This window comes from Cydia strobilella, chromosome 23, assembly GCF_947568885.1.
Source record: "Cydia strobilella chromosome 23, ilCydStro3.1, whole genome shotgun sequence".
NCBI classification, from domain to species: domain Eukaryota; kingdom Metazoa; phylum Arthropoda; class Insecta; order Lepidoptera; family Tortricidae; genus Cydia; species Cydia strobilella.
Window position 1 is genome coordinate 91040 of NC_086063.1, and position 25344 is coordinate 116383.

At 39.7% G+C, this 25344-nt stretch overlaps 4 protein-coding genes across 4 annotated transcripts; 1 reads left to right on the forward strand and 3 right to left on the reverse strand.

Annotated features, from left to right (window-relative positions):
* The first annotated feature begins 4316 nt into the window (after nucleotides 1–4316).
* On the forward strand, nucleotides 4317–5111 carry LOC134751671 (uncharacterized). Its single transcript, XM_063687115.1, has 2 exons — nucleotides 4317–4771; nucleotides 4865–5111. Exons 1-2 carry the CDS (start codon nucleotides 4317–4319, stop codon nucleotides 5088–5090), a joined length of 681 nt encoding a protein of 226 aa, XP_063543185.1. The 3' UTR covers nucleotides 5091–5111.
* A 1698-nt stretch (nucleotides 5112–6809) lies between these two features.
* LOC134751807 (uncharacterized) lies at nucleotides 6810–9524 on the reverse strand. The gene is made up of 3 exons (XM_063687294.1): nucleotides 9416–9524; nucleotides 7313–7402; nucleotides 6810–6992 (listed from the first exon to the last, which is right to left on the reverse strand). Exons 1-3 carry the CDS (start codon nucleotides 9485–9487, stop codon nucleotides 6825–6827), a joined length of 330 nt encoding a protein of 109 aa, XP_063543364.1. The 5' UTR covers nucleotides 9488–9524; the 3' UTR covers nucleotides 6810–6824.
* Nucleotides 9525–9897: 373 nt separating this feature from the next.
* On the reverse strand, nucleotides 9898–10949 carry LOC134751672 (uncharacterized). The gene is made up of 2 exons (XM_063687116.1): nucleotides 10872–10949; nucleotides 9898–10574 (listed from the first exon to the last, which is right to left on the reverse strand). The coding sequence occupies exons 1-2, from the start codon at nucleotides 10918–10920 to the stop codon at nucleotides 9898–9900; spliced, it is 726 nt and encodes a 241-aa protein (XP_063543186.1). The 5' UTR covers nucleotides 10921–10949.
* A 2084-nt stretch (nucleotides 10950–13033) lies between these two features.
* On the reverse strand, nucleotides 13034–14266 carry LOC134751673 (uncharacterized). Its single transcript, XM_063687117.1, has one exon. The coding sequence runs from the start codon at nucleotides 14264–14266 to the stop codon at nucleotides 13034–13036; it is 1233 nt and encodes a 410-aa protein (XP_063543187.1).
* Between the last annotated feature and the right edge of the window lie 11078 nt (nucleotides 14267–25344).

The window sequence follows — 25344 nt, forward strand, 5'->3', positions numbered from 1 at the left end:
TAAATGACGCCAATTTCAGTCCCTAATTCTCTTAACCGTAAAAATATTTTCTTGTTTGACTTTCCTCATAATCGAAATGAAAAGTAGTGTTTAATTCGGGTAAAAGTAACCATCTCACCCTCGAACTATTGGCGCTCTAACTTCGTTCGAACGCCAAAATATCTCGGGTGATACGGTTCACTTTTCACCCTCGGTTAACAATGTACTATTGTAATAAAACTATGAAAACGGATTATATCGCGTATATTGAATTTATAATCCGTTTTCATAGTTTTATTTCATGAGTAACTATCGCGGTAGCCGAAGACAATATTAATCTACTGTTGTGTTGCATTGAACATTTTATATTTTGCTAAGTAGGTAGATTGTACCGTACCGTAGTAGGACCAAATGTTTCCATATTTCGAAATACCTTGTAAGTAGGTACACATCTGTTTGGTGGCGCTGGTACATAAGCATAAGTCACATAAATGTTGACATGTAATTGTTCCGATGGCGCTGTGGCCTGTGAGCTTCTGATTCTAGTTTGATATTATTTAGGCATATTTTTATTGAAAAAAGATACTTAAGTCGACATGTCTCTAAAACAACGTGAATTTACGTGAAACTTTTGTTACCTTATTATTCAGTTATTTTTGTCATGAAAGAATTAATGCAATACTGTGATTATGAGAAATATGTAATTACTAAACAATTTTTAGCAATATTAGGTATATAATATAGTTATGAAATGCCACGCACACAAAAGTACGCCTTCGCAACGTATTGCTATAGAGTTAAAAATAGCGATTTTTTTAATAAATCCCTGGCATCCAAATGAGAGGTGTATAAAATTTCTTGAGAAATGCTCTTATATTTGTTTCTGCATAAAAATCCACTTTCTTAAATTAAGGGGTATTGGGGTTATCTCCAAATACAAAAAAAAAACTATACTAATACACTGGCATCATTACTCAAGACGCCATATTTTTTCTGACCTTCCGATGTCATTAGTAAAATCGAAAACTCACTGCACCAGAATACGTAGTGTTCTCTCTGTCATACTTCCCTACGGCGAGTAGGTGTGACAGAGAACACACTACATATTCGCGTGCAGCGAGGTTTGAATTTACTATAGTACGTGTAGTGTATGTGAGCAGTGATCAAATTTTTAATCGTGCTTGGTAATTACCCCTTTCTGTAAGTTTTGTCAAATGGATACTTCTAGTATATTCGTAATAAAAATGGATCTTCCATGGACATGTTACAAAACGATTTTTTTGTTGTAAAATGGAACTTTTGTTTATAGAGTGACGTGTGCAATGTTTGACTGTTCCATTTATATGGAACTGATAGTTCCATGGTATATGACTATTTGTAGACCTCATAATATCTTTGCAACAAGATAGGGGAGAGGAGAGTTAGTTAGAACTAATTGCGAGTTGCTCGCGCGGCTATTATTTTTTAACCTCAAAATAACGTTATTTGTCTTTGATGATTGATTTGTGGACTAGAAAAATATTGTTCGTCAAAATAGAAATAAATGAATTAATAAGGAGGTTACACGCGAAAGTTTAAATTTCTTTATTAATTTATTTATCTCTAGCCAAAATATTTATTTTGAGGTTAGAAACGTACCAATTAATGAAAGACGTAAGAAAGGGTGTGTTAGAGTAAGTTGTGACCGCGGCGCGCGGTACGGACGGAGACGCGTGTAAACTATAATATAATATAAGGCTTATATAAATAAATGACTCGTCAGTTGTAAGCGTCGTTTTATTTCCAGCTATCCGCATGGTTGAAATTATTTGACTTTATTCATTCATTCATTCATTTCTTGCAAGCCATGGTACATTACATAGTAGTTCTTATACATATCATATGGTACCACATTGGACCCTGAATAGGGTGTAGTGTAGCAAAACTTGTACATGTACCTATTTTATCCACAAGTGTGGCAAAGTATTTTGATGCAAATTTTGAGTTGTTTCCTCATGTTGGCTGGTGGAATTGACTTTTAACAAAACAATTTACTACCGTGGCTTATCGCCTTCACGAGTATTACTCAACTCTGAATGTTAAACATAAACAATGCCAGACGGAAGGCAAACATTGCTAAAATCATTGAAAAAAAAGTGCCTGGTTGTAGGTGATATATTATATTTGAGTTCTAGGTGGCTCCAAAGTTGTTTAGCACTTGAATTGGCATCTACGGAAAAAAAGCTGCTAAGTGGCAAACTTTGGTGCTAGGTGGCGTTAAACTTGCCAAATTTAGCACATAAATTAGCATATTGATAATATTAATAGTACAGTGAAGTGTATGAGATGCAAGGCGAGTGGGTTCTTCTGGTGTTGTGTGCGTTCCCCGTTAAAGCGGACATTGGGACCACCGTGCTGACCGCGCCTGGTAAGGAAACAAAACAGTACTCATTATTTAAGTAGGTATTTACTTAATCTTAGTTTTTCAGTATTCATCAGTAAACACACAAAACAGTTTAACTGTAAACTCTCATAGAAATCGTAGGTAATATTTATTATGTTTTACCAACATGTAACTATATAATATCATCTTAGTTAACCGGACTCAAACTAGACAAAGGTTAATTGTAGCAACTAATTTAGATAACGTAACATATAGACACAGAGAACCTATAGGTATATCAAAAAAAAATCTCAAGAGCGTTTTCACATTGTCCGATCCGATATCGGATGTCGGATGAAAGTAGAATGTGAGACAATGTGTAAGTACGAGTATTTCCGTATTTTATTTATTCATTTAATAAATAGTTATTACTAAAATTTACGCAAAAAGAGGCGGACTTGATGCCATATGGATATGGCACACACCTGCAGCTGTTTTTCTTATATAAGGCGCCTTCCAACATCCGATATCGGAAAGGCGCTTCCGATAAATTAAGCCATGTCGGAGCCCCCCGTCAGCTGTCGAACCGATCATATAAATTTGTTTGTATGCGTATGTGTAGGTATAATGTTTATTGTAGTGACCGCTAAAGACGGCGCCTGCCTGACTAGACGGAGATGTATTTATTATTTTATTTTATTTATTTAATAAAATACAGAGTATTCTTACAATAATTATAGCCCCGCAAAACTCAATAAAGAGTTTGACTGTGGGGTCATCAGTCTCTAGTTACATATGTACTTAACTTAATTTTATAACTTAATTTTATAGGATCCTACATCCGATTACGGATCGGACAATGTGAAAACGCTCTAATACTAAAACAAAATTCTTAAATGTTGAAAAGTGTTCCTTGTAACACGCAGAGGTCGTTTTGTTTAAATAGTGAAGTCAGCGCGTGCCAGATAGCGTCACCGTCAGGTCCGTCGCGGCGCACAATATCGCACTGCTTCCTCTACGCCTAAGCTCCATCTTTGTTACGTCCATTCCATATATTTATAGACGTCAACGCAAAGTGGCTCGAAGGCTTCCGTCGAGCTCTACTCCGCGATAGTTACGACTACGGGCCCGCACCCGCCGTCCCGAGCAGTACAGCCAGTTTAGCTAAAAGCAGGCAGAATGCTTCAGAGGACGTGGTCGCGTCGCGTGAGCTTGGCATCTCTCGGCGGGATCTGCGAGGACCGAAGCCTGGAGACATTATTACTGATTCTGAGGTAACTTGTTAAAACAAATTTCTATACAGCATTTAGTTAAGAGTTAAACGCGAGCGGCGTACATCATTACCTTTTCCGACCCAATATGTATAACTACGTACAAGGAAAGGATTCCTGAAAAAGTTGATCGCCTGGTTATACATTTTTTTACTTTGAGCGATTTTAAATGTAGCTAAGCGGTGCCGTCGATCTCTGTACCATTTTGTATTTACAAGGTACGAAATGATGCAAATTCCTTATTTGTACTCGAGCGACAGGGATCGAGATATAAGAAATCCTTTTAAGAGTCGAGAGTGTATCCCCCAAATGGTCCTGTGGTCCTTTTTGGATGATTTTCAGCGTAGGTATCATCTTAGGGTATCCCAATCAATTGGTGGACCATCTTTACTGATCACGTTGTTAGGGGCATTTCTTATCTCTTGAAGTGGCAGGAACCGCCTCGCGGACAATTAACGTCATACACTACTATAAAATTAAGTTAAGTACATATATAACTAGAGACTGATGACCCCACAGTCAAACTCTTTATTGAGTTTTGCGGGGCTATGATTATTGTAAGAATACTCTGTATTTTATTAAATAAATAAAATAAATTTAAATTTGGAATTTGATTAATTAAAATAAAATCGAAATTCCTTCAACTCAAACGCTGTCGATCGCAAATTAACAAGTGCCTATCCGAAATTATCTAATAAAATAAAATGAATATTTTGTCGTTCCAGCTAGATGGCCCAGATTCGCCACGGAGAGCTTTTTTAGATAGTCTGTACGAGTTGGAAGATCAACTCAAACCCGTGTACTTCCAGTCCAACAAGCCTAGTAGCATTGATCCGTTAAAGGAAAGCAGAAAAAGGTGGAACCAACAGAACACTGAGGAAGAAATACCACGTTATATTGAAAAAAATGGAATAAAACGGTACAGAGTGCATACGGACCCTAAAGAGAGGTATGTTAATGCCTTTCCTAGGCTAGCTGAAGAATGGGGTATTATAAATCCTCAAGAAGAAACGCATGTAGGCGCTTCAGAGGGTGATTATAGACAGAATAATAAGGAACGAATTGAAGACAGGTATCGATATGTAGATAGAATACCATACCAGGGTAAGTATGAAAACAAGAGAAACGACAGACTTTCAAGAAATGAGGATGGAAATAGGTTCATTAAGTACGGTGACGTTTTTGACAGGACGCAGTTCAAATCTAAAAGTGTACAAGGTATAAACATTGAACAACAGCAGGACAGTACTAGCAGTTCTGATGAAAGTGCTAGTTCGGAAACTCAAGAACGAGATATCTCAAATAATAAGCAGGAGATACGCTCGCGATACGTGGTGGATTGGAGGCGGAACGCAGGAGGAGGGTACGGCGCGCGTTATGCGGCGAGGCGGGATAAGGAGCTGCTTGCGGATGGCATGTCCTCGTCGAGCAAACCTTGCAGTTGCCAGTCGGAACACTCCCTCGTGCCTGAGATCTGATTAATTAAGAAGTTGATTTTGTATATTGTTTTGCTGACTTATTTTACTGCCCTTTAGGACAAATCTTAGAACTTCCTAACATTCGATAGGGCTCACTCAATACTATGATGACATCGTGTTAATCTGACGATGGAGATCAAAGATGACCATATAGGATTAGGTGATAGAACAACATGATCTCGTTAAATTTGGGTTCTCTAAGGGTCGGTTGAACCAAACCGTCTGTCACCGTTTTACCGTTCGCTAAATTTTATTGTATGAAAAGTTTCATAGTTCTCTGCTGCTTGACGTTAATCAGTCTGCTAATTGTGGTTGGTGCAACTGACCCTAATAAGTCATTTCAATGAGTGAGATGACTGTTGAAAAAAAACTACAGTCAACGATAAAATCTTGTATAAAAAATGTTTTGTTATTTTCGACAAAAGTTCATAACTTTTTCTATGATTACCTTTTCACGTGTTTTGTAAAATAAAGTGTTTATAATTATAAATACAAAGTTTCCTACACATTAGTAGTTACAAAGTTCACAAAGAACAATAAATGATCTCGGATTCTCGGCCGTATCGAGTACAATAAGGCTAAGCGCGCACTAAGACGTATACGACTACGGGCGCGGCGCACACCCTCCCACTTCCTCGACCTCCGAATGCACGGAATTGGCGCGCGGACAGTACATATTACAGCGCGATTCTAAAGGGGCCCACTGACTATCAGTCCGCCGGACGATATTGGCCTGTCAGTTGTTCGAAACTGTCAAATTTTTGTTCTAACTGACAGGCCGATATCGTCCGGCGGACTGATAGTCAGTGGGCCCCTTTAAAGCGTGTCGCAAAAATTAAAATCGTAGTGCGCGCTTGGCCTAAAGCGTGGTACAGTCAGCGCGCGGGAAGTGGAGCGCGGGACAATTAATCGGCATTGTGCCGACTGTACCCGCCGGCTGTGCTTTGTACTTGTTGCGCCGGTTGGCACTGGGATATTTTATATTAGTTCTCCTATAAATGTAAAACATGTTTATGAATAAGTCTCACTAAGTTCTAAAGTTTTCGCATATTAATACCAATTTCACGTGCATGAGGGAGCAAGCAATGTTCTTCAGCTGGTGGGACGTAAATATACTGATATAGGCTGAATTATTATTAATATTTCAAACCAATTGATTCACTATAAACTCTCATGGTTCCTTGAATGGGATCGAAACATGCCGAGCGTATAATAAGTACATACGTAACTAACCCGTTTAAAGTAATTTTTATTTATTTAAAATCAATTTTTTAACATGCAGATACGTCTGCGAGCGATATTTCAAATTTTTATATTAAAGGAAAACCCACCCCAAAGGCGTGTATACATAAGGGAAGGAATGGAAATATTTGCAAGGTTCTGGTAGGCTTCCGTAGCTCAATTGGTTAAGAGCAACGCACGGATTGCGGAGGTTGCGGGTTCAAATCTTGCCGGAAGTGTAACTTTTTCCATTTTTTCCTTTAATATAAAATTTTATTTATTTACTTTTAAATTTTGTGCTGTATTTGCCGGACGGTGTGGTGATCAATGACATGCTATCTTCTTAAAGTGGTTGTGTTGTAACCAATATTATCAAAGCCTCCTGGCGCATCTGCACGAAGTTTCAGTAGTTGTTTCCGTAACATTTTTCACTGACCAGCGACATATTTCCTTCTCGGGATCCAACTTCTCCTGAATCCGTTGTCGTTCTTTAATTAAATGTTAATTTAAAAGTTATAATAATAATATACCGTCAAAGATGTTTGGTACGTCTGATGAAAGCTTTTGTAGTTGTTTCCGCTCCTCACTGAAAATCGACTTGTCTTCCGACTCAGGGACAAACTCTTCCATCAATCCGTCTTCGTCCTTTAACAACGGAGGCGGAGATTGTGTCGTCGTTTCCTGTTTATTTATGAAACAATTAACAAACGTACATCTGCATATATTTTTGTTTTGAAATGAAGAAATGAAAGGGATGATGAGTTAAGGTTGGATAGTATAATTATGTTCAAGAACCGATGGCCGTTAGGGCAAACGCGTTCGCTGCGAACAGTACGTTCAATGGCGGGATATTTGTGGTCAGTTACATACATCTGCAGTCAGCAGAAGTGTTGAGGAGAGCGTGCGATCGCATATTATTAATATCGACACATGCCTACGCTATAGTTGTGGAGTGACGATATATATGTACGTAAGACAGTTAGCAAAGACAGTTAACTTACGGTTAAATGCCGTAACAGGCCATGTGTCACGAATGTCCCTCGTGTGACTGGCCTCACGTAGCCCTTCTCTCCTGAAACCTGCGGAGCTCCCTCGGAGTAGTCAGACGTCAGCTGCGGGTATCGGATAACGTACGGTTAAATGCCGTAATAGGCCATGCGTCACGAATGTCCCTCGTGTGACTGGCCTCACGTAGCCCTTCTCTCCTGAAACCTGCGGAGCTCCCTCGGAGTAGTCAGACGTCAGCTGCGGGTATCGGATAACGTACGGTTAAATGCCGAAACAGGCCATGCGTCACGAATGTCCCTCATGTGACTGGCCTCACGTAGCCCTTCTCTCCTGAAACCTGCGGAGCTCCCTCGGAGTAGTCAGACGTCAGCTGCGGGTATCGGATAACGTACGGTTAAATGCCGTAATAGGCCATGCGTCACGAATGTCCCTCGTGTGACTGGCCTCACGTAGCCCTTCTCTCCGGAAACTTGCGGAACTCCCTCCTCGGAGTAGTCAGACGTCACCTACGTGTAAGCAAAGATAGATATAACTCCGTAATAGATGGATACAGTCGAAGGAAAAAACGTGCCTCGAAAATCAAGAAAATTTTATTCTCGTTCAGAGGGCGCTACTAGCTTTGGCCTACTGTCGTATAGATGGCGTTGACGGTTTCGTTTGTTATTTAACAATTTTAACGCATATCAGTGAAAGAACATGGGTCAAAATCATAAAAATAATTAATGCAAATAAAAAAAATCGTTTATCCATATTTAAATACATTTTATCGTATTTTTATAAATCTTCATTTTTAGTTTTAAAGTGTGTCGACAGATGGCAGTGAATTTACTAGGGTTACAAAATGTACTATGACAGTACCGCTCTAGTATAAGTTACTCTATGGTGTAGGTATCAGAAACATTTTAACAGCCATTTTCAAATCCTTGTCATGAAGAAAATATGTTATTATTGATCTCATTTATCCTCGACTATATTGGTCCTCGCTGCGCTCGAACCAATAAATTGCCTCGGATAAAGATGGACATTTATGACACTTTGCTTTTCACTTCGAGTGTAAAATATACGAAAATATCCAATATTTTAGGTTATTTTACCGTATTTACTCAAGACTAAAGTAAGTACTCGGTTGTGTCGGGGGCGCGGGGCACGCCGGTCGGGGGCGCGCCGGTCGGGCGCGCCCCGGCAGGGCTGGCAGTTTGTGTGGCAGATTTTGGACTTTATTGCCATATATATAAGTCAATAAGGGTCGTAATAGATGATTTTACTTTATGCTCTAGAACATAATAAGCAACTTTATGTCGTCTACGCACGACTTATTTAGTCGAACTTTACGAGCATGAGAAGTGAAAATCATTTTTTCATCATATATAAATATTTTTGATATTTTTGTTTAGTTTTAATCGCGTGTTGATAGATGGCAGTAAATTTATTGTGACTACAAAATTTACTATGACCAAAGATAGATATAATTCCGTCCGTAGATGGATACAGTCTAAGGAAAAAACGTGCCTCGAAAATCAAGAAAATTTGATTCTCGTTCAGAGGGCGCTACTAGCTTTGGCCTACTGTCGTATAGATGGCGTTGACGGTTTCGTTTGTTATTTAACAATTTTAACGCATATCAGTGAAAGACATGGGTCAAAATCATAAAAATAATTAATGCAAATAAAAAAAATCATTTATCCATATTTAAATACATTTTATCGTATTTTTATAAATATTTATTTTTAAATTAATTTTTAACAAAGCAGAAACGTCTGCGATCGATGCTATTAAGCTTAGAATAAATTTAAAAGTGGAAAAATTACTGCCTTGGGTGAGACTTGAATCCAGAGGCCGTGAGTTCAAGTCTCACCCAAGGCAGTAATTTTTCCACTTTTAAATTTATTCTAAGCTTATTTATTTTTAGTTTTAAAGTGTGTCGACAGATGGCAGTGAATTTACTGGGGTTACAAAATTTACTATGACAGTACCGCTCTAGTATAAGTTACTCTATGCTATGACAGTACTCCTCTATCCTATATATTCTCTTAGACTATACCAAGTGCGGGTCATGTGAGGTGTGATAATATATTATTATAGTTTAATAGGTGTACCCGGGCCTGATTAGGGTTCTTCCTGCTGCGTAATTGCGGCGGCGCGAGCGGCCCGAACTGCTCTAGAGACATCGGTTGGCTGCGGCCTCGTCCTTGAGCGCTCAGCCACCTGTCGAATGGCTGAAAACAATCAAGTCCCAAGTTATGAACTGTCTTTTCTTTAGGAGGTTTATGTAGATCTGACGAATGTGTGCACGCAGGGTGCGACCGTTTAGCGACTGTTTAACAAATGGTCCAACAATACTGCGCTAGTGACGCATTCAGGTTTCTACCTGACCGACGTACTTATATATAAAAAATGACAAGAAGAGAAATTAGGAAATATTTTCAGAATATTTTGTCATGTCCAAGAATAATTTTCAGAATAGAAGGACTGTAAATTGTAGGGTAACTTAACGGGCCTTATTTCAACCATCCCTCCCTAAAAACCACCAAGTGTCCACTCATTTATTTTTTATAATAATATTAGGAAGTCAGTTGTGTTAGGTTAGGTTCTCTACCTTGTTGCTCTTTGTTGAGGACTCGATATCTCGCAGTGGTGCGAGCTGCGTTTGAACGTGCGTTGGAAAGAATTGCATCGGCTTCAGCCTTCGTTGAGGGTACGGGCCCAAAGCGGTTGGCACTGGCTTTCCATACCCCACGTTCAATGGTCTTAGCGCTTGCTGAAGCCCCGGCAGATAGCTGGGTTGTGTTGGCACTGGTAGTCCATACCATGGGTTCAATGGTCTGTACCCACCGTTTTGTTGAAGCCCTGGATAGAGATCGGAGTTCTGCATCCCTAGTCTATTTGATTCTAACGAGTGGGATCTTAAAGCTAAACCATCTAGAATGCCTTGTCCACGCGGTGTCAGATATTCCAAACTTTCTTCTCTGGGAAATTCTTGACCTTGGTATCTTGGTATTCGAGGTGGTGGCAAATTGTACCCTTTTAGGTCCGATAGCGGTGGATAGGGACCTAGAGAAGGGTCCTGTCCGAATAAATCTTCATTTTCTTTTGTCTTTTGAGAGTCTTCGGGCGGTGGAAGTTCAAAGTGTGCTCTGCGGGCCTGGAATGCCGGGTTCCTACTTGCTGGGTATGAGGCAGTAGGTAGTTGGATCCCGTGCGGTAGATACCGGGCTGGTGGCTCTGGGGCCTCCGGGCGAGGTCGAGAAGCATTTTCTAAAAGCGTAAACGTTTGAAAGCAGAAAATGTTAATAATATACCTATCATTAACGTTTTCTGCTTTCAAAACTTCATTTTAACGTTATGAATAAATTATAAGAGCGGCTGACCATCGCGCCAGTCGCGATACTCGAGGTTATCAACGTGGTAGCGTGATAACGACAGTATCTGTCTCTTTTAATCGCGTGACACACAAAGTGATATAACGACGAAAATTGTGACAAGCTTTTTCTAATAAACAAAAATTCTGGACGCGTTGTAATTGACCTGAGTACTATTTAAAGAAGTCTTTACCGCAGCAGGCGTTAGCACCGGCCACAACAATCAGCATTGACCAGAACATTCACCAAACCAACATTACAACTTTTTCAAGTCAGGAAAGGCCAGAGGGACTAGAAATAACAAAAGAAACAAAACAAATTGCGCTATTGCCAAACGTCAGTTTTCCCAACGCGCACGCGCCGCGAGTCGTAAACGCGCTATCAAGGCGATAAGCAATAAACACCCGTATTGAAATCCCTACCAATATTATAAATGCGAAAGTAACTCTGTCTGTCTTTCTCTTCATGCTTACATCGTTGAACCGATTTAGGTGAATTGTGGTATGGAAATAGTTTGAGTTCCAGGAAAGGACATAGAATAGTCTTTATCCCGGTAATCATCTCTCGAAGGGAATTTTTTAGTGTATTTTCCCCATTCCTTTTTGTGTAATATATTATATGTTTATCCTATTAATTTTGTATGTATTTATATCCTTTATCTTTCTGGTACCTTGTTGTACATTTTGCTACATTTGTCACCCTCTTTTCACTTTCTCCTCTCATCTACTCAAAGGTTAACTGGAAGAGATCCCTCAAAGGGATAAGTTCGCCTTTGTACATCTTATTATTTGTACCATGTAATTTTTAATGTGTATATTTGTACAATAAAGAGTTTACTACTACTACTACTACTACTACTAATTTTACTATAGAATGGGATACGGAATTACTTGTTTCTACGCCGTGTGGACGCCCTAGGTACCGCTGGAGACGAAGTGCAGAAAGACCTCAGCGAACTCGGCGCCGTCGACTGGACAGAAACGGCTTTGGACAGAGTAGCATGGCGGTCTTTGGTGTCGGAGGCCAAGATCCACTTCGGGTCGTTGCGCCACAGCAGCAAGTAAGTACGCAGATGAAGAAGTACGCGAAAACACTAGTATTAGCATTACGGCACAGTAGGACAGTAGCTACCTTGACCCATTAAAAAATCCACCCTGTATATTCGAGCTAGTGAAGCAACGAATTACTTTTTACTCATCGCAAGTTCAGACGCCTGCAAACTAATTGAAAGTAATAAAGTTAGATTAGTTAGTCTTACTCACAGCTACCTAAGACATGCTAGGATGATCTTATTATGTTTTAAGTAGGTTTAAAATCTATTTAATAATGTTATATACCATACTACTTCACGTAGATACAAGTTATTATAAAAAATAGTAAGGGCATCCTTGTGTATGTATGTGTGTGTGTGTATGTTTTGGTTGTACAGAGTGAGTATAGGTACTTTAAGCGCCACTAGGCACCATTCACTAACCCTGGGTTTACAGGTTAAACCGCTAACCCAGTGTCAAACTGTACTGGTAACCATAGTAACTCCAGGTTTAACTGGTTAACCCTGGGTTAGCGAATGGTGCAAGTGCTCAAATCTGAGGTTTACCGGTTAAATCTGGAATTATTATGGTTACCAGTACAATTTGACACTGGGTTAACGGTTTAACCATTTGTATTTTAAAATTATGTAATGGGTCTAAATGTTATGTAATTGCCTGAATAAAGAAACATTCATTCATTCATTCATAAACCTCTGACAAAACTATAACACAGAAAATGTGTATCGTTCAAAAAAAAATGTTAACTCAAAAAGGGGGATTTAATGCTATATACAGGGTACACTCCAGCAGCTGCCCTTCTTCAAGGGTTATCCGACATCCAGTCGGACAATGTGAAAACGCACTTGTGTACCACACCGCAAACAACACAACAACAACATGAACCTTAAAATACGAACTCGAACCAGACAGATTTAAAGCACAATAAAAAAGCATAGATTTAGGAACTGACGCATTTATTACAAAACCTGCTTCGAGGGGAGGGGGCCGAGGGGGTGGCCGTTTGTTCCGCCGGCGGCCGGACAAAACCTCCATTAGCGGCTGTAAGATTGCAGTCTTATTGCCGGTTCGAAAAATAAAGAATATTAATGTTAACCCCTGATTCGTAGAGATTACTGGAAGCGACAGCATAGTCAGAAGTCTAAGCGGGCGATATGTTCAAAATGATATTGACACGACTACATTTTTGGAAGAATAAGCGCGAGCGAAGATAATTTTCCACTTCTCATTTTCGTAAAGTGGGTGTTTGAGTAAAGTAGCTTTTTTGCTCTAGTGCATAAAGTAAAATCATCTATTACGACCCTTATTAACATAGTAGTCCAACACCTGCCATACAGACTGCCACTGCTGCTGCTGCTGCTGCTGCTGGCGACGGCGCCGGCGCACTGCCGCGTGAGTAGTCCAACACCTGCCATACAGACTGCCACTGCTGCTGCTGCTGCTGCTGCTGCTGGCGACGGCGCCGGCGCACTGCCGCGTGAGTAGTCCAACACCTGCCATACAGACTGCCACTGCTGCTGCTGCTGCTGCTGCTGGCGACGGCGCCGGCGCACTGCCGCGTGAGTAGTCCAACACCTGCCATACAGACTGCCACTGCTGCTGCTGCTGGCGACGGCGCCGGCGCACTGCCGCGTGAGTAGTCCAACACCTGCCATACAGACTGCCACTGCTGCTGCTGCTGCTGCTGGCGACGGCGCCGGCGCACTGCCGCGTGAGTAGTCCAACACCTGCCATACAGACTGCCACTGCTGCTGCTGCTGCTGCTGGCGACGGCGCCGGCGCACTGCCGCGTGAGTAGTCCAACACCTACCATACAGACTGCCACTGCTGCTGCTGCTGCTGCTGGCGACGGCGCCGGCGCACTGCCGCGTGAGTAGTCCAACACCTGCCATACAGACTGCCACTGCTGCTGCTGCTGCTGCTGGCGACGGCGCCGGCGCACTGCCGCGTGAGTAGTCCAACACCTGCCATACAGACTGCCACTGCTGCTGCTGCTGCTGCTGGCGACGGCGCCGGCGCACTGCCGCGTGAGTAGTCCAACACCTGCCATACAGACTGCCACTGCTGCTGCTGCTGCTGCTGGCGACGGCGCCGGCGCACTGCCGCGTGAGTAGTCCAACACCTGCCATACAGACTGCCACTGCTGCTGCTGCTGCTGCTGGCGACGGCGCCGGCGCACTGCCGCGTGAGTAGTCCAACACCTGCCATACAGACTGCCACTGCTGCTGCTGCTGCTGCTGGCGACGGCGCCGGCGCACTGCCGCGTGAGTAGTCCAACACCTGCCATACAGACTGCCACTGCTGCTGCTGCTGCTGCTGGCGACGACGCCGGCGCACTGCCGCGTGAGTAGTCCAACACCTGCCATACAGACTGCCACTGCTGCTGCTGCTGCTGCTGGCGACGGCGCCGGCGCACTGCCGCGTGAGTAGTCCAACACCTGCCATACAGACTGCCACTGCTGCTGCTGCTGCTGGCGACGGCGGCGCGTGCTCCGCTCCACGCGGCAGTGCGCCGGCGCCGGCCCAAGTAGGTACTCATTTCTTTAGTCTTGTATGAATACAGTAAAATAACCTTAAATATTTGATATTTCTGTGTATTGAGTGGATTTCACCTCGTTGGAGGCCTGGAGCGACGACCTGGTGAAGGTCGCGGGAATTCGGTGGATGCGAGCGGCACAGGATCGGTCAGAGTGGCGAGCCTTGGGGGAGGCCTATGTCCAGCAGTGGACGTCTATCGGCTGACATGATGATGATGATTATGATGAGTGGATTTCAATAAAATAGACATCAGTAGATCCATAATTGGTACACGAGTGCTATGCAATACAAATTCACTAAAATAAATGGAGGAAAAATGTGTAAAACTTAAAAATGTGACTACAAAAACAGATTTTAGGTCTTAAATGGGTTTTAAACAATAGTGACAGTAATGTTCCTCGAAATCGAAGTGAAAACCAATGTATTTAGCTCGAGCATAAATGCCCATTTTATAAAATAAAATGCATTTGTTTTGAACAGTCCAATCAAATCCATAGGTATCACACAAAAGCTTATAACTAAATAACATTAAAATTAAATCATGACACTCAAATAAATTTAAAATACCATTTAAATTACAATTATAATTATGGTAAATAAATTAAAATTTACAACCATTTAAATGAAAATAAAGTAGTATTAAATTAGATTCAATTATAAAGAAACTGAAATAAATAGATATCATACACTAATGAAAAAGTTTCCAAGTGCACCGGTGGCCGAGGCGGGAATCGAACCCAAATCTTCAGTTTACGCGGCTAACGTCCTGACCACAAACTAGACCACCCGGCCACGGCGGTACCCGTCCCAAATTCTCCGGTGTATGCTATCTTTGAAAGGCTAGGCGCCTTTGACCAACTCTGAGGGCGAGCAGTACGTGCTTGCACAACTCCTATACGAATCCTTTACTGGATTACGGTATAACGTCAGAGATAGTGCTGCCATCTATCCAACTAGGGAACAAATCAAATTATTTTATGAAATATTTTTTGATTTGTTTTTTCTTTAGTGTATGATATCTATTTCAGTTTATAATTTATATATAAGTAGTATGTAAGTAGTAGTATTGCATGGGGCACTTCTAGCTCCTAGTAGCGCTAGGTCGCCCAGAGTACCTCCTCTATACCACGGCCATTTGTAGATTGGTCGCAGTCGCAGTCGTATTTATTCCACAATCAGTCGCCAAACGACTACTGAGCGGCGAGGGTCGACGACTGACAAAGTACTTACATGCATAGCGGTTACAATATAGGAAACAAAACAGCCACGCATGGCAGGCATTTTCTATCTACACACTTATTTACAGTAATGACACTAATGACTTTCGATCGAAATCTATTTTAAAGGCTGTCAGGCTAATTCGAACACTGATATCATGACATCTAAATGATGTCATTCTGTTATCATGCATTTCGTACTTGTCTGTACATGTATTGGCGCGGGCGAGACGCACGATAACTAAATAACATCATTCAGTTCAGATATCATTCTGATGTCAGTGTACGTGTACGTTCGAATTGGACTGTGTATCACTTTATCTAGGGGCACGGTGGTGCCCCCGCCAAGACGAGCAAATCGAAGCGCAAGGGCACTACCTACCTTTTCTCAAAGCGCTTCGTATTTTTTTGTGAACCCTCATAACTTGGTTTTGGATTTAATTGTTTCAGTTAGGTGCAAATATAATATACGGGCCAGTGTTTCACTATTTGCGAAATATACTGCGAGTCATGTCAAGGTCGTTGCATAACAAAATTAAAACTAACAATATGTAAAATATAGATGCCGGTCCCAGGATCCCGGTTCACATTTTACAATTTGTTTTGGTTTTGAACTGGTTTTGTTACGACATTGACGATTGTCTATGGCGCGCATCTCACGCATCACGCATGACTTCCACTTCATTTCACATGCACCAATCATCGTGCGCGATCTTTAAGATCATATCAAAATAAGATCAAATCTGCTACAAGTTAAATTTGAACTTGGTTCCATGTCGCAAGTACAGTCACTGGCAATAAATGAATATTTTTCTTTCGCAGAAAAAGCGTGTATAAATACTTGACATCACATTAGGTATTTGTAGGCATAAACTTAAATAACAGCGAGTTATTTGACGCGTTTTTGCAAGATGTTACAGCAGGTACTTTTCTGAACGCCTGCTGGAACCCGTTCACAGGGCATTGGGACTATTGTAGAAAAAGTGAACAGTATATCTACCGGTCTATGGATTTGAAGTTTGGGTGGACAATGAGACTGGGTTATTATTTAGCAACGTTATTATTACGCTTCTAATTCAAAGCATAACCTTTGAAGTCTGTAAAACTCTTTTAATCACAAACATCAAAGACGAGTTGAAATGTAAATTATAACAAGATCCTATTATTTCATGACAATACTCGTACCGGCTCCGTCATTAAAATCGGGAACGTAGCGAACCGGAGCAATTTTTGAATTAGATATTTAATGGTTTATATTGTATCTAATAAAATGGAGACTAGTCGCTAATGTCGCTTAAGATCCTTGGATTCTTCTCTTTAACGAAACATTTAGTTAAGGTCATAGTTTTAAGAAAAGTCTTAATAGCTCGATTGAAAAATGTCGAACGCGTGATATTATTTTGTCGAAATCTACTAAATATAGAGTCAGTAAACTAATATTTCACTTGCCTAGGTAAAACTACTAAAACTTTTTGTATTTTAGGAGGTAGGAAAAAGGTACCACTTTGTCGGTTATTAAGGTTCAGCACCTAAATTATACACTACACTACAGTCCCACAAGTGAATAAATTTGATTTCTAGGCTTCATGTTTTACACATGTATTTGTCACGTGACAATGATATGGGATTTTTTGCAAATGGATTCTGTACTAATTGTTACTGTTATTGTTAATCTATACTCTAACAAAGTGGATCAAATTGGTTCACTGTAGTTTTTACCTGAGAATCAGTAAGTGAGTGAGTAGTTTTATTTCTTGAATCACACGTTGTTTAGATGTTTGATAACATATTCACTGCCAGCGCAAGCTCGCTACGAACGTAGCCGATAACACGGTAAAATCCGTACCTATGTAGCGAACAGCACCTACAAACAGAGTACCAACCACCCTATCCAAGCAGGACCCCTATTTAGATTTAACAACGTAAAGGTTTTGATATTAATTTCATACGACCTTGAAAATCGCTCACGCTGTTGCACCAACATGCGAAATGAAGTGGAAATCGTGTGTGTCGTCAATCACTCAGACGACTGTCAAGCTCATATCATAACCAGTTCAAAAACATAACAAGTTGTATAAATATTTAATAAGAACAGATAAGCGTAACGACAAAATTATTAACTTATAAGACTTAAAAAACTAAAACTAAAAAAAACATCTTAAAATAAATAACAAAAAAATAAAACGAGTTGTTACATTTTGCGTGCATGCAATATCTTAAGTATTTAGTAAGCATATTATGCTTATATAACCCTTAATACCTACATGTTATTCTTGTCTAACACTAAAGCTATCTTCTACACAAATAGTTGAGTAAAAGGAAGCCACAAACCTAAAGTCTAATTAGCTAATAATAATTTTAAATTTAAATAATTACAATAATTTTAAAACAAGTTGTTACATTAGAATCGACTCCCAGATCGTTGGAATTGAATATGAAATAGCGCAAGCGCCATATCGACGGGGACAGCAGTGGAATCCTCATTACCGCGTGCGATGCACCGATGCAGTTCGATCGGTTGAATGCAGCTCAATGCGGTGCATTTACCGCTCGCTGCGCTGTGGACGCAGGACTAGAGTGTCCTGCAATTATAAGAGATGTGAGAAAGAATTCACTACGCATCAAAAGTATCTGTACCATTCTCTAATAGCTTAACTTGTGAGAGATACTCTGGATCGCAAACTGTAGACATATCTATTTGGAAAAATATTCAAGGGTGGCAGATACTTTTGGTGCGTTGTTTCATTCGCTAGGTAACCAACTCTAATGATTGCGGACTGCACTACCTACATTGAAAATTAAAAATGTCTCGGGTTTCAGGTAGCATGTATTCTATGGATCTAATCTACACAACTACACAACCAAACCAAAATAATCACTTACTTTGTATTTGATGTTTAAAAATTATCGAGGACAAAAAAAAAAACGAAATTTTTTGTTATGTTCAATTTATTTAAATAAAGGTAGCTTTCATTAAATTAGATCTCTGAGTAAGCCATAGCAAAGTAGGAACATAAAAATAAATATTATAGGACATTGTATTACACAAATGATACATGATAGTGATTTCTGTTGTCTGTATTCTAAACTACAACATTTTTTTCTGAGTTTGTTTATCTTCGTTAAGGTTGTACCACACCAGCTCACTTCCTAACTCGATCCTTGCACTGACGTGGGTGGAAATTGGGTCAAACAAAACTTCGCCTTAAGGTGGAACTTTTTAAAAGTAAATAGTTTGGAGTTCGGTTAATGGTGGTGGGGTAAAGGCAGTTTACGATGCCAAGCTCAAGACGGTAGACCAGTTTAATTTATTTTGAATTCTTAGTCTTCTTTAAATATAACATATAAGGGACAAAAAATTGAGGAAACAGATGTGACTAAATTTTTAGGAATAAGTGTAGATCATAAGTTGACATGGAGAAATCAAATTGACACTATATGTAAGAAACTCCATCAATTTTCATTCGTTTTATATAATTTGAGAAAGATTGTTAACGAACCGGTTGTTTTAACAGCATATCAAGCCTATGTAACATCGACGCTAAGGTATGGCATTATATTCTGGGCCAATTCAGTTGACAGAGAGGTGGCATTTAAAGCGCAAAAAAGATGTATTAGATCATTATGTGGAATCCAGCAAATTGATTCATGTTTACCATACTTTAAAAACTTACGAATATTAACTTTACCCTGTTTATATATTTTTGAAATTGTAGTTTTTGTAAAATGCAATCCGCAGCTATTTCAGCAGTTTAAAAGTATACGTCTTAGAAACAAAATCAATTCGTTGCCTTCCAAAACGGCGTTATTTATTTAGAAAAAGTATATTTGGAATGGCTCCAAATTTTTTTAATAAAATTCCAAATGAGCTAAGAAATACAGATGACATGATTAGTTTTAAAAGTAAGTTATTTAAATTTTTAATTGATAAAGCATATTATAATGTAAGTGAATTTTTGTTAGATGATTTTGGTAAGTAATGGTAACTGTGCTCAGCATGCAGCCACAGTCCATAAATGGAAAATTGTACGACTTACGGCACAACATAGTGATACAATGATTATGCGAGACCTGTACTTATGTACCTTACCTATGTTGAACAAATAAATGCTTTTGACTTTTGACCTTTAGTCTACAAATATTTGAATGCGAAACTATAATACATGGCGTACCTGACAAAAATAGTGGGGATCCGTTTAAGGGTATATTCGGTATCGTGTTCTGATTAGGAAAAAGTAAGAAACATTTTTTCACGCGAGTTGACTATAGACGACCGCCGGACCCATAAAAGAAAAAAAATTCGCATCATAAAAAGTTTCTTCTACTTTTTCCTAATCAGATACCGAATATACCATTAAACGGTTCCTTACTGTTTTTATTACACTATGTATGTATGAATGTTTAGGGGGTCAAATAGAGGTTGAATAATACGGAAATAATAAAGATAGAGAGTAAATGGTAGTTTTATGACGTCTACCCATATAGAGTCACGGGCAGACTTGAAGCTAAATCACTCACAATTCTTGAAAATCTAGAATGATTCGTCAATTATGCACCTATAAGTTCATGTTATTTTTGAATAGGTAGCTAATTAGACTGTAGGAGGTTTGTGGCTTCCTTTTACTCAACTATTTGTTTAGAAGTTAGCTTTAGTGTTAGACAAGAATAACATGTAGGTATTAAGGGTTACAATACGAGTATATTAGCATAATATGCTTACTACTTAAGATATTGCATGCACGCAATTAATATTTAGGGGGGGCATATGAAAATGATTTTCCATGATATGTCATGGAAATAGTACATTTCGATGCTAGTGCGGAAAGTATGTCATTACTTCACGTAGGCTCGTGGCAAGACTCGGGACGAGTGAAGAATGACATTTCCGCACGTGTATCGAACGACGTTTTTAATACAGTTGCGAAAAAATAAGAAAAGCAACAAGTAAGGAATGGAATTCAAAACTTTTATATTATTAATTCTGTGACATCATTGACATTGACATTATGAAGAAGTGTCTTCGGTTACCGCGATAGTTACTCATGAAATAAAACTATGAAAACGGATTATATCGCGTATATTGAATTTATAATACATCCCGACGTTTCGAACTCTTTACAGCGTTCGTGGTCAACGGGTGACACCCGTTACCCACCCGTTAGTCACCCGTTGACCACGAACGCTGTAAAGAGTTCGAAACGTCGGGATGTATTATAAATTCAATATACGCGATATAATCCGTTTTCATAGTTTTATTATGAAGAAGTGTTTTTCTAGCTATTATTCGACTAGAATAGATTTTGTTATTATTATTGAACCCACTTAAATGAAAGTTTTTTTTAAATGCATGTTCTATAAGACAGAAACAATTGTAAATATTAAATAATTGTACTATTATTACCTAAATATCGTTATTTATGATTATTGGTGTATCGTATATTTATAAAAACAATATCGAATGTTGCCTTAGGAAACTTAAAACATTCTTGCAGTAAGAAAATACGCCTCTTCTTTGACAGGCGTTCCGTTCCATTCAGACAACTTATGAAGAACGGTTTTTCAACATTAAAAAATAAACGTGTTATAATACTTATAATGATGAAGAGGTAAGTAACAAAATAAGAAATATGCATATTTTTCGTATTCTTACATTAACAGTAGGTTTTTATGTTGATTACGACGTTTAATGGAAACTAATATTAACACTCATAAATAAGTAGTCATGAATTGGAACAAGTTAAAATTGAAAAAAATTGGAAAAGTAAAAAGCACTAGGTCGCGAAAACCAACTTTCCGCACGCTAAACAGCCACGAAAAGTAGCACTTATAAAAAAATCAGTTTCACTTGCCTTATGGCAGAACATATTAAGGGTCAACAATGTAAATTTTATAACTCTTATGTTCTTGTGAACAAACTTTCATTCATTCATCATTAAAATAACGGCTAATTTGCTAACAAATACAATTTAAAATTACAGTGTAACAAATACAATAAAATTCTGGATTACGAAACACGTAGTGCCGTAGTAGGTCTACGGCGTAGCAGCGCTACGCAACTGGTGGAGATAACAGAACATACATTACCTATAAAAAGCTCGCCGTGAGCTGGTTTTGATTTACAATAAGTGATTTTTGTGGCTGTAGGTGCACGAATAAAAAGCTTCTGTTTAAAAACGGAGGAGGTTCTCAAGTCGACGAAGTTTAAATAAAAAAACCGGCCAAGTGCGAGTCGGACTCGCGTTCCAAGGGTTCCGTACATTACATAATTTAAAGAAGCGACCCTAAAGGGCGGCGACCCTCGCTCTGGTTCTTTCCTCGTCCAAAAGATATCCCTGGCCATTCAGCGAGGTAATGCCGCCAGTATTTTTGGCACATTTGGTCCGGGGGATAATCAGAGTGGGGGGTAATATTGTATTTGTTATAATTTAGTTTTACTTTTTTGCATTAATTACCTTTAGCTTTAAGTTTATTTGTTTTGTTTTAATTTGTTACTAACAACTATGAAGTCTGTTCTTCGAAATAAAGATGTTTTCTATTTAAAGAATGTATTTCTTATGTGAAACGTGAGTGAAATGTTTTTAAAAAACCCGTAGGGGTCGGATCAAAAACTAAGTAATTAAGTCCGCCTGACTGCAATCTCTAATAGGTTTTCCTGTAATCTATAGGTAAAGATCTATTTTGTGTATTTTTTTCAAAATTTTAGACCCAGTAGTTTTGGAGATAAAGGGGGGGGGGGAATGGTAATTTTTTGCCTATTTTCTTGAATAACTTCTAAATTGTTTATCCTAAAATTATAAAAAAATATATTTGAGATTCTCACAACGAGCTCTTTCATTTAATATGTAACAAGATATACTTTGAAAATTTTTATTTTTTTATTTTCTCATTTACCCCCCAAAAGTGGCCCCCATGTCTAAAATTATTTGTTTACGTTACAAGTCCGTCGTTGAGTCACAAAGTTACATATGTGTACCAAATTTCAACTTAATTGGTCCAGTAGTTCCGGAGAAAATATGCTGTGACAGACGGACAGACAGGCAGACGCACGAGTGATCCTATAAGGGTTTCGTTTTTTCCTTTTGAAGTACGGAACCCTAAAAATAACAAAATATTGCATTTAATGTTGATGTCACCGAGGTTTGGCCTCCCTTCCTTCTTATACAATTTGCATGCACTCTGTCGGCTTGACAGATGGGCCGTATAGTAGGTAAACAGCAATACGAGTATGTAGGTCGCCGGCACCTTGACACACAGAGGTAACTCTTCTATCGCTCTTTCATATCACAGGTAAATTAAAATGCACATACCCTTTTTGAGCTTGGGTGGGAGCTAGGTTGTGTAAGATCATTCTATAATATTTAACATTTTTAGGGTTCCGTACCTAAAGGGTAAAAACGGGACCCTATTACTAAGACTCCGCTGTCCGTCTGTCTGTCACCAGGCTGTATCTCATGAACCGTGATAGCTAGACAGTTGAAATTTTCACAGATGATGTATTTCTGTTGCCGCTATAACAACAAATACTAAAAAGTACGGAACCCTCGGTGGGCGAGTCCGACTCGCACTTGGCCGGTTTTTTTTATGATATAGGAGACAAATGAGCAGTTTTCTTGAAGGTTTGATTGAAGGTCGAATCTTACCGCGACAGTCCATTCCACATTTTACTTAACATGTCGCGCGCCTGTAAAATTAATTTAATGTTCACATTTTAGTTGTGCAAGGCATGAAGTTTCTGGAGTAACGCACAGTTGAAAACTTCCAACTATGTAAGCGGTGAAGATGGAAATGTAGTCGCATAGAGCGATGGCGGAAAGAAGCGGCAGAAGGTAACTACTGTGAATACCGTACCGAACCTACCGTATATTCTAATTCTATTGTCTCCGAAACCCAAAGGTTGTCTGAAAGAGATCGCTCTTAAGCGATAAGACCGCCTGTTGTTACCTCTATCCAATTGCCTTTCTTTATGTTACTGTACATTTATTGTAAACTATGTAAGGTGTGCAGTAAAGAGTGTTGTATTGTATGAATGATGTGAAATTGACAATTTGTAAGTTCGGTCTCTCTGCCAAGTGTACATGCATACGTATTACGGATACATTACCGCGAAAAACTAAAATATAAATTTCTTTATCTGGCTCTCTATTGCTCGAATATGCAAGAGTACTCAGAGTTGCACAGTGGGAAGCGGAAACAGGGCGGCCAACTTTTGCGCTACAAAGATGTGCTGAAGCGCCACATGCGGAGATGTGACATTGAACCATCGCACTGGGAGACTTCGGCACAAGATCGGCCGAAGTGGAGGCATACAGTGAGTACAAAAGTGCAAGCCTTCGAAGAGCAGAGGAGAGTCGAACTCGACGCGAAGCGTGACCAGTTAAAGGCCCGACCGCCTGCGGTCATCAACTACAATTTTGTCGAAAAGGGTGCTGACCTGCGGTGAGTGTGGTCGTACATTTACTGCAAAATTAGGCTACGTCAGCCACCTGAGAGCTCACGATCGTCGCTCTCACTCGCCAGAAAAAACCCAGTCGCCGTGACCGAAACCGGCCAGGACAGGATGATGATGATGCAAGAGTAATAAAGAGCCAGATAACGAAATTTCGATTATCTTTTTTTCGCAGTAGGCCCTCAGAGTAGGTATTGAGTAGTCCACCAAGCAGCAGTATGTAGGGCAGCGCTGAGCTCAGCCGAGCCTCCGGCGCCGCTCTACACGTGTATGTTATTAACACGTCTCACAAGACACGTGGAACGTCAAAGGTTTATAATTTGAAACTCGATGTATTTATAGCCTCAGCCGATAGAAATTTAAATTCTAAAAATAAACCGTTATTTTGAGCTATTCTAAAATTGTAGACACTAAAAACATCTTTCACCAAATTACCTCACCTTCACCTTCAATTACTTTCACCTTTTTGTACAAATATACCTATAGATAATAATTTGTCTTTTTCTTACTTAACTTTGCCTTTCTATTACAATCAATAACTAAACAGAAGGGTAATGATGGAACGTTTGTTGTCGCACGTTAAAGTTCGTACACATATTTGTAGGCAAGTCAACAGTGTTAATAGCTCGTGTTCCGCGAAACGCCGATCATCAGCGATCGTGAACGCACGCACGCCATTAACTGCAACTAACAGTCGTTTTAATTTTAAGTGGCGCGGGTCAAACGTATTTCTGTGAATGCATATTTGAAATGTGATTTTATCTCTGTGGATAAGACATGTGTCTAGTAGTTGTTACATACTTGTCTGTCTCGATAAGCTAAGAGAAGGTTGGAATTGCTTCGACGATTGCCAAACTGCGTTAGTAGACGGTAAATTTTACAAACAAATAACGGAACCATCTTCCCATACCAAAGTGTTCACACGAATAAAAGAGAAATCGGACGACTAATATCGGTGTAGCAAGTCAGTAATGGGGTAATGGTTTTGCTTTCATTGTCATCGTAGCAGTACCTTTCCAACATGTTTGTAAGTGCGAGTGATGTGAAACGATAGCCCACTAAGTAAAGTACAATCATTATAGGGCCGCAGCTATGATGACAATCCTTTATACAAAAAACCAATCGCAACTAGCTTGGAAATAATCACGTCACTCTTTTGTCACTGTCATACCGAACAGGTTTATACTTTCATTTATTATGTTGTCGATATACGATCCAGTCCCAGTCCCAGTACGTGACAGTTTTATCGCCGCATCCTTCAAATACGGAGTGTTTTTCTGTTAGAGATCTCTTGGGACGGTAATTAGGCATATAGTGACGTGACGCGAGCGCGATGATTTCTGCGATTTCGCGCAGCTGTCGCGGCGCGGCGGCGCGAGACGGGAACGCTCTCATAGTGCAGCCAGGGCTATGCGA

What these genes read in the sequence shown, in the direction of transcription:
- LOC134751807 (XM_063687294.1), bottom strand. Translation starts at nt 9,487, where the DNA reads ATGTCTCTAGAGCAGTTCGGGCCGCTCGCGCCGCCGCAATTACGCAGC. An exon ending in AGAACCCTAATCAGGCCCGG is followed by an intron (nt 7,403 to 9,415) that starts GTACACCTATTA and finishes GACTACTCCGAG; the next exon opens with GGAGCTCCGCAGGTTTCAGG. An exon ending in GCCTGTTACGGCATTTAACC is followed by an intron (nt 6,993 to 7,312) that starts GTAAGTTAACTG and finishes ATAAATAAACAG; the next exon opens with GAAACGACGACACAATCTCC.
- LOC134751672 (XM_063687116.1), bottom strand. Translation starts at nt 10,920, where the DNA reads ATGTTCTGGTCAATGCTGATTGTTGTGGCCGGTGCTAACGCCTGCTGC. An exon ending in CGGTGCTAACGCCTGCTGCG is followed by an intron (nt 10,575 to 10,871) that starts GTAAAGACTTCT and finishes TTACGCTTTTAG; the next exon opens with AAAATGCTTCTCGACCTCGC.
- LOC134751671 (XM_063687115.1), top strand. Translation starts at nt 4,317, where the DNA reads ATGAATATTTTGTCGTTCCAGCTAGATGGCCCAGATTCGCCACGGAGA. An exon ending in AGAAATGAGGATGGAAATAG is followed by an intron (nt 4,772 to 4,864) that starts GTTCATTAAGTA and finishes GGACAGTACTAG; the next exon opens with CAGTTCTGATGAAAGTGCTA.
- LOC134751673 (XM_063687117.1), bottom strand. Translation starts at nt 14,266, where the DNA reads ATGAGTACCTACTTGGGCCGGCGCCGGCGCACTGCCGCGTGGAGCGGA.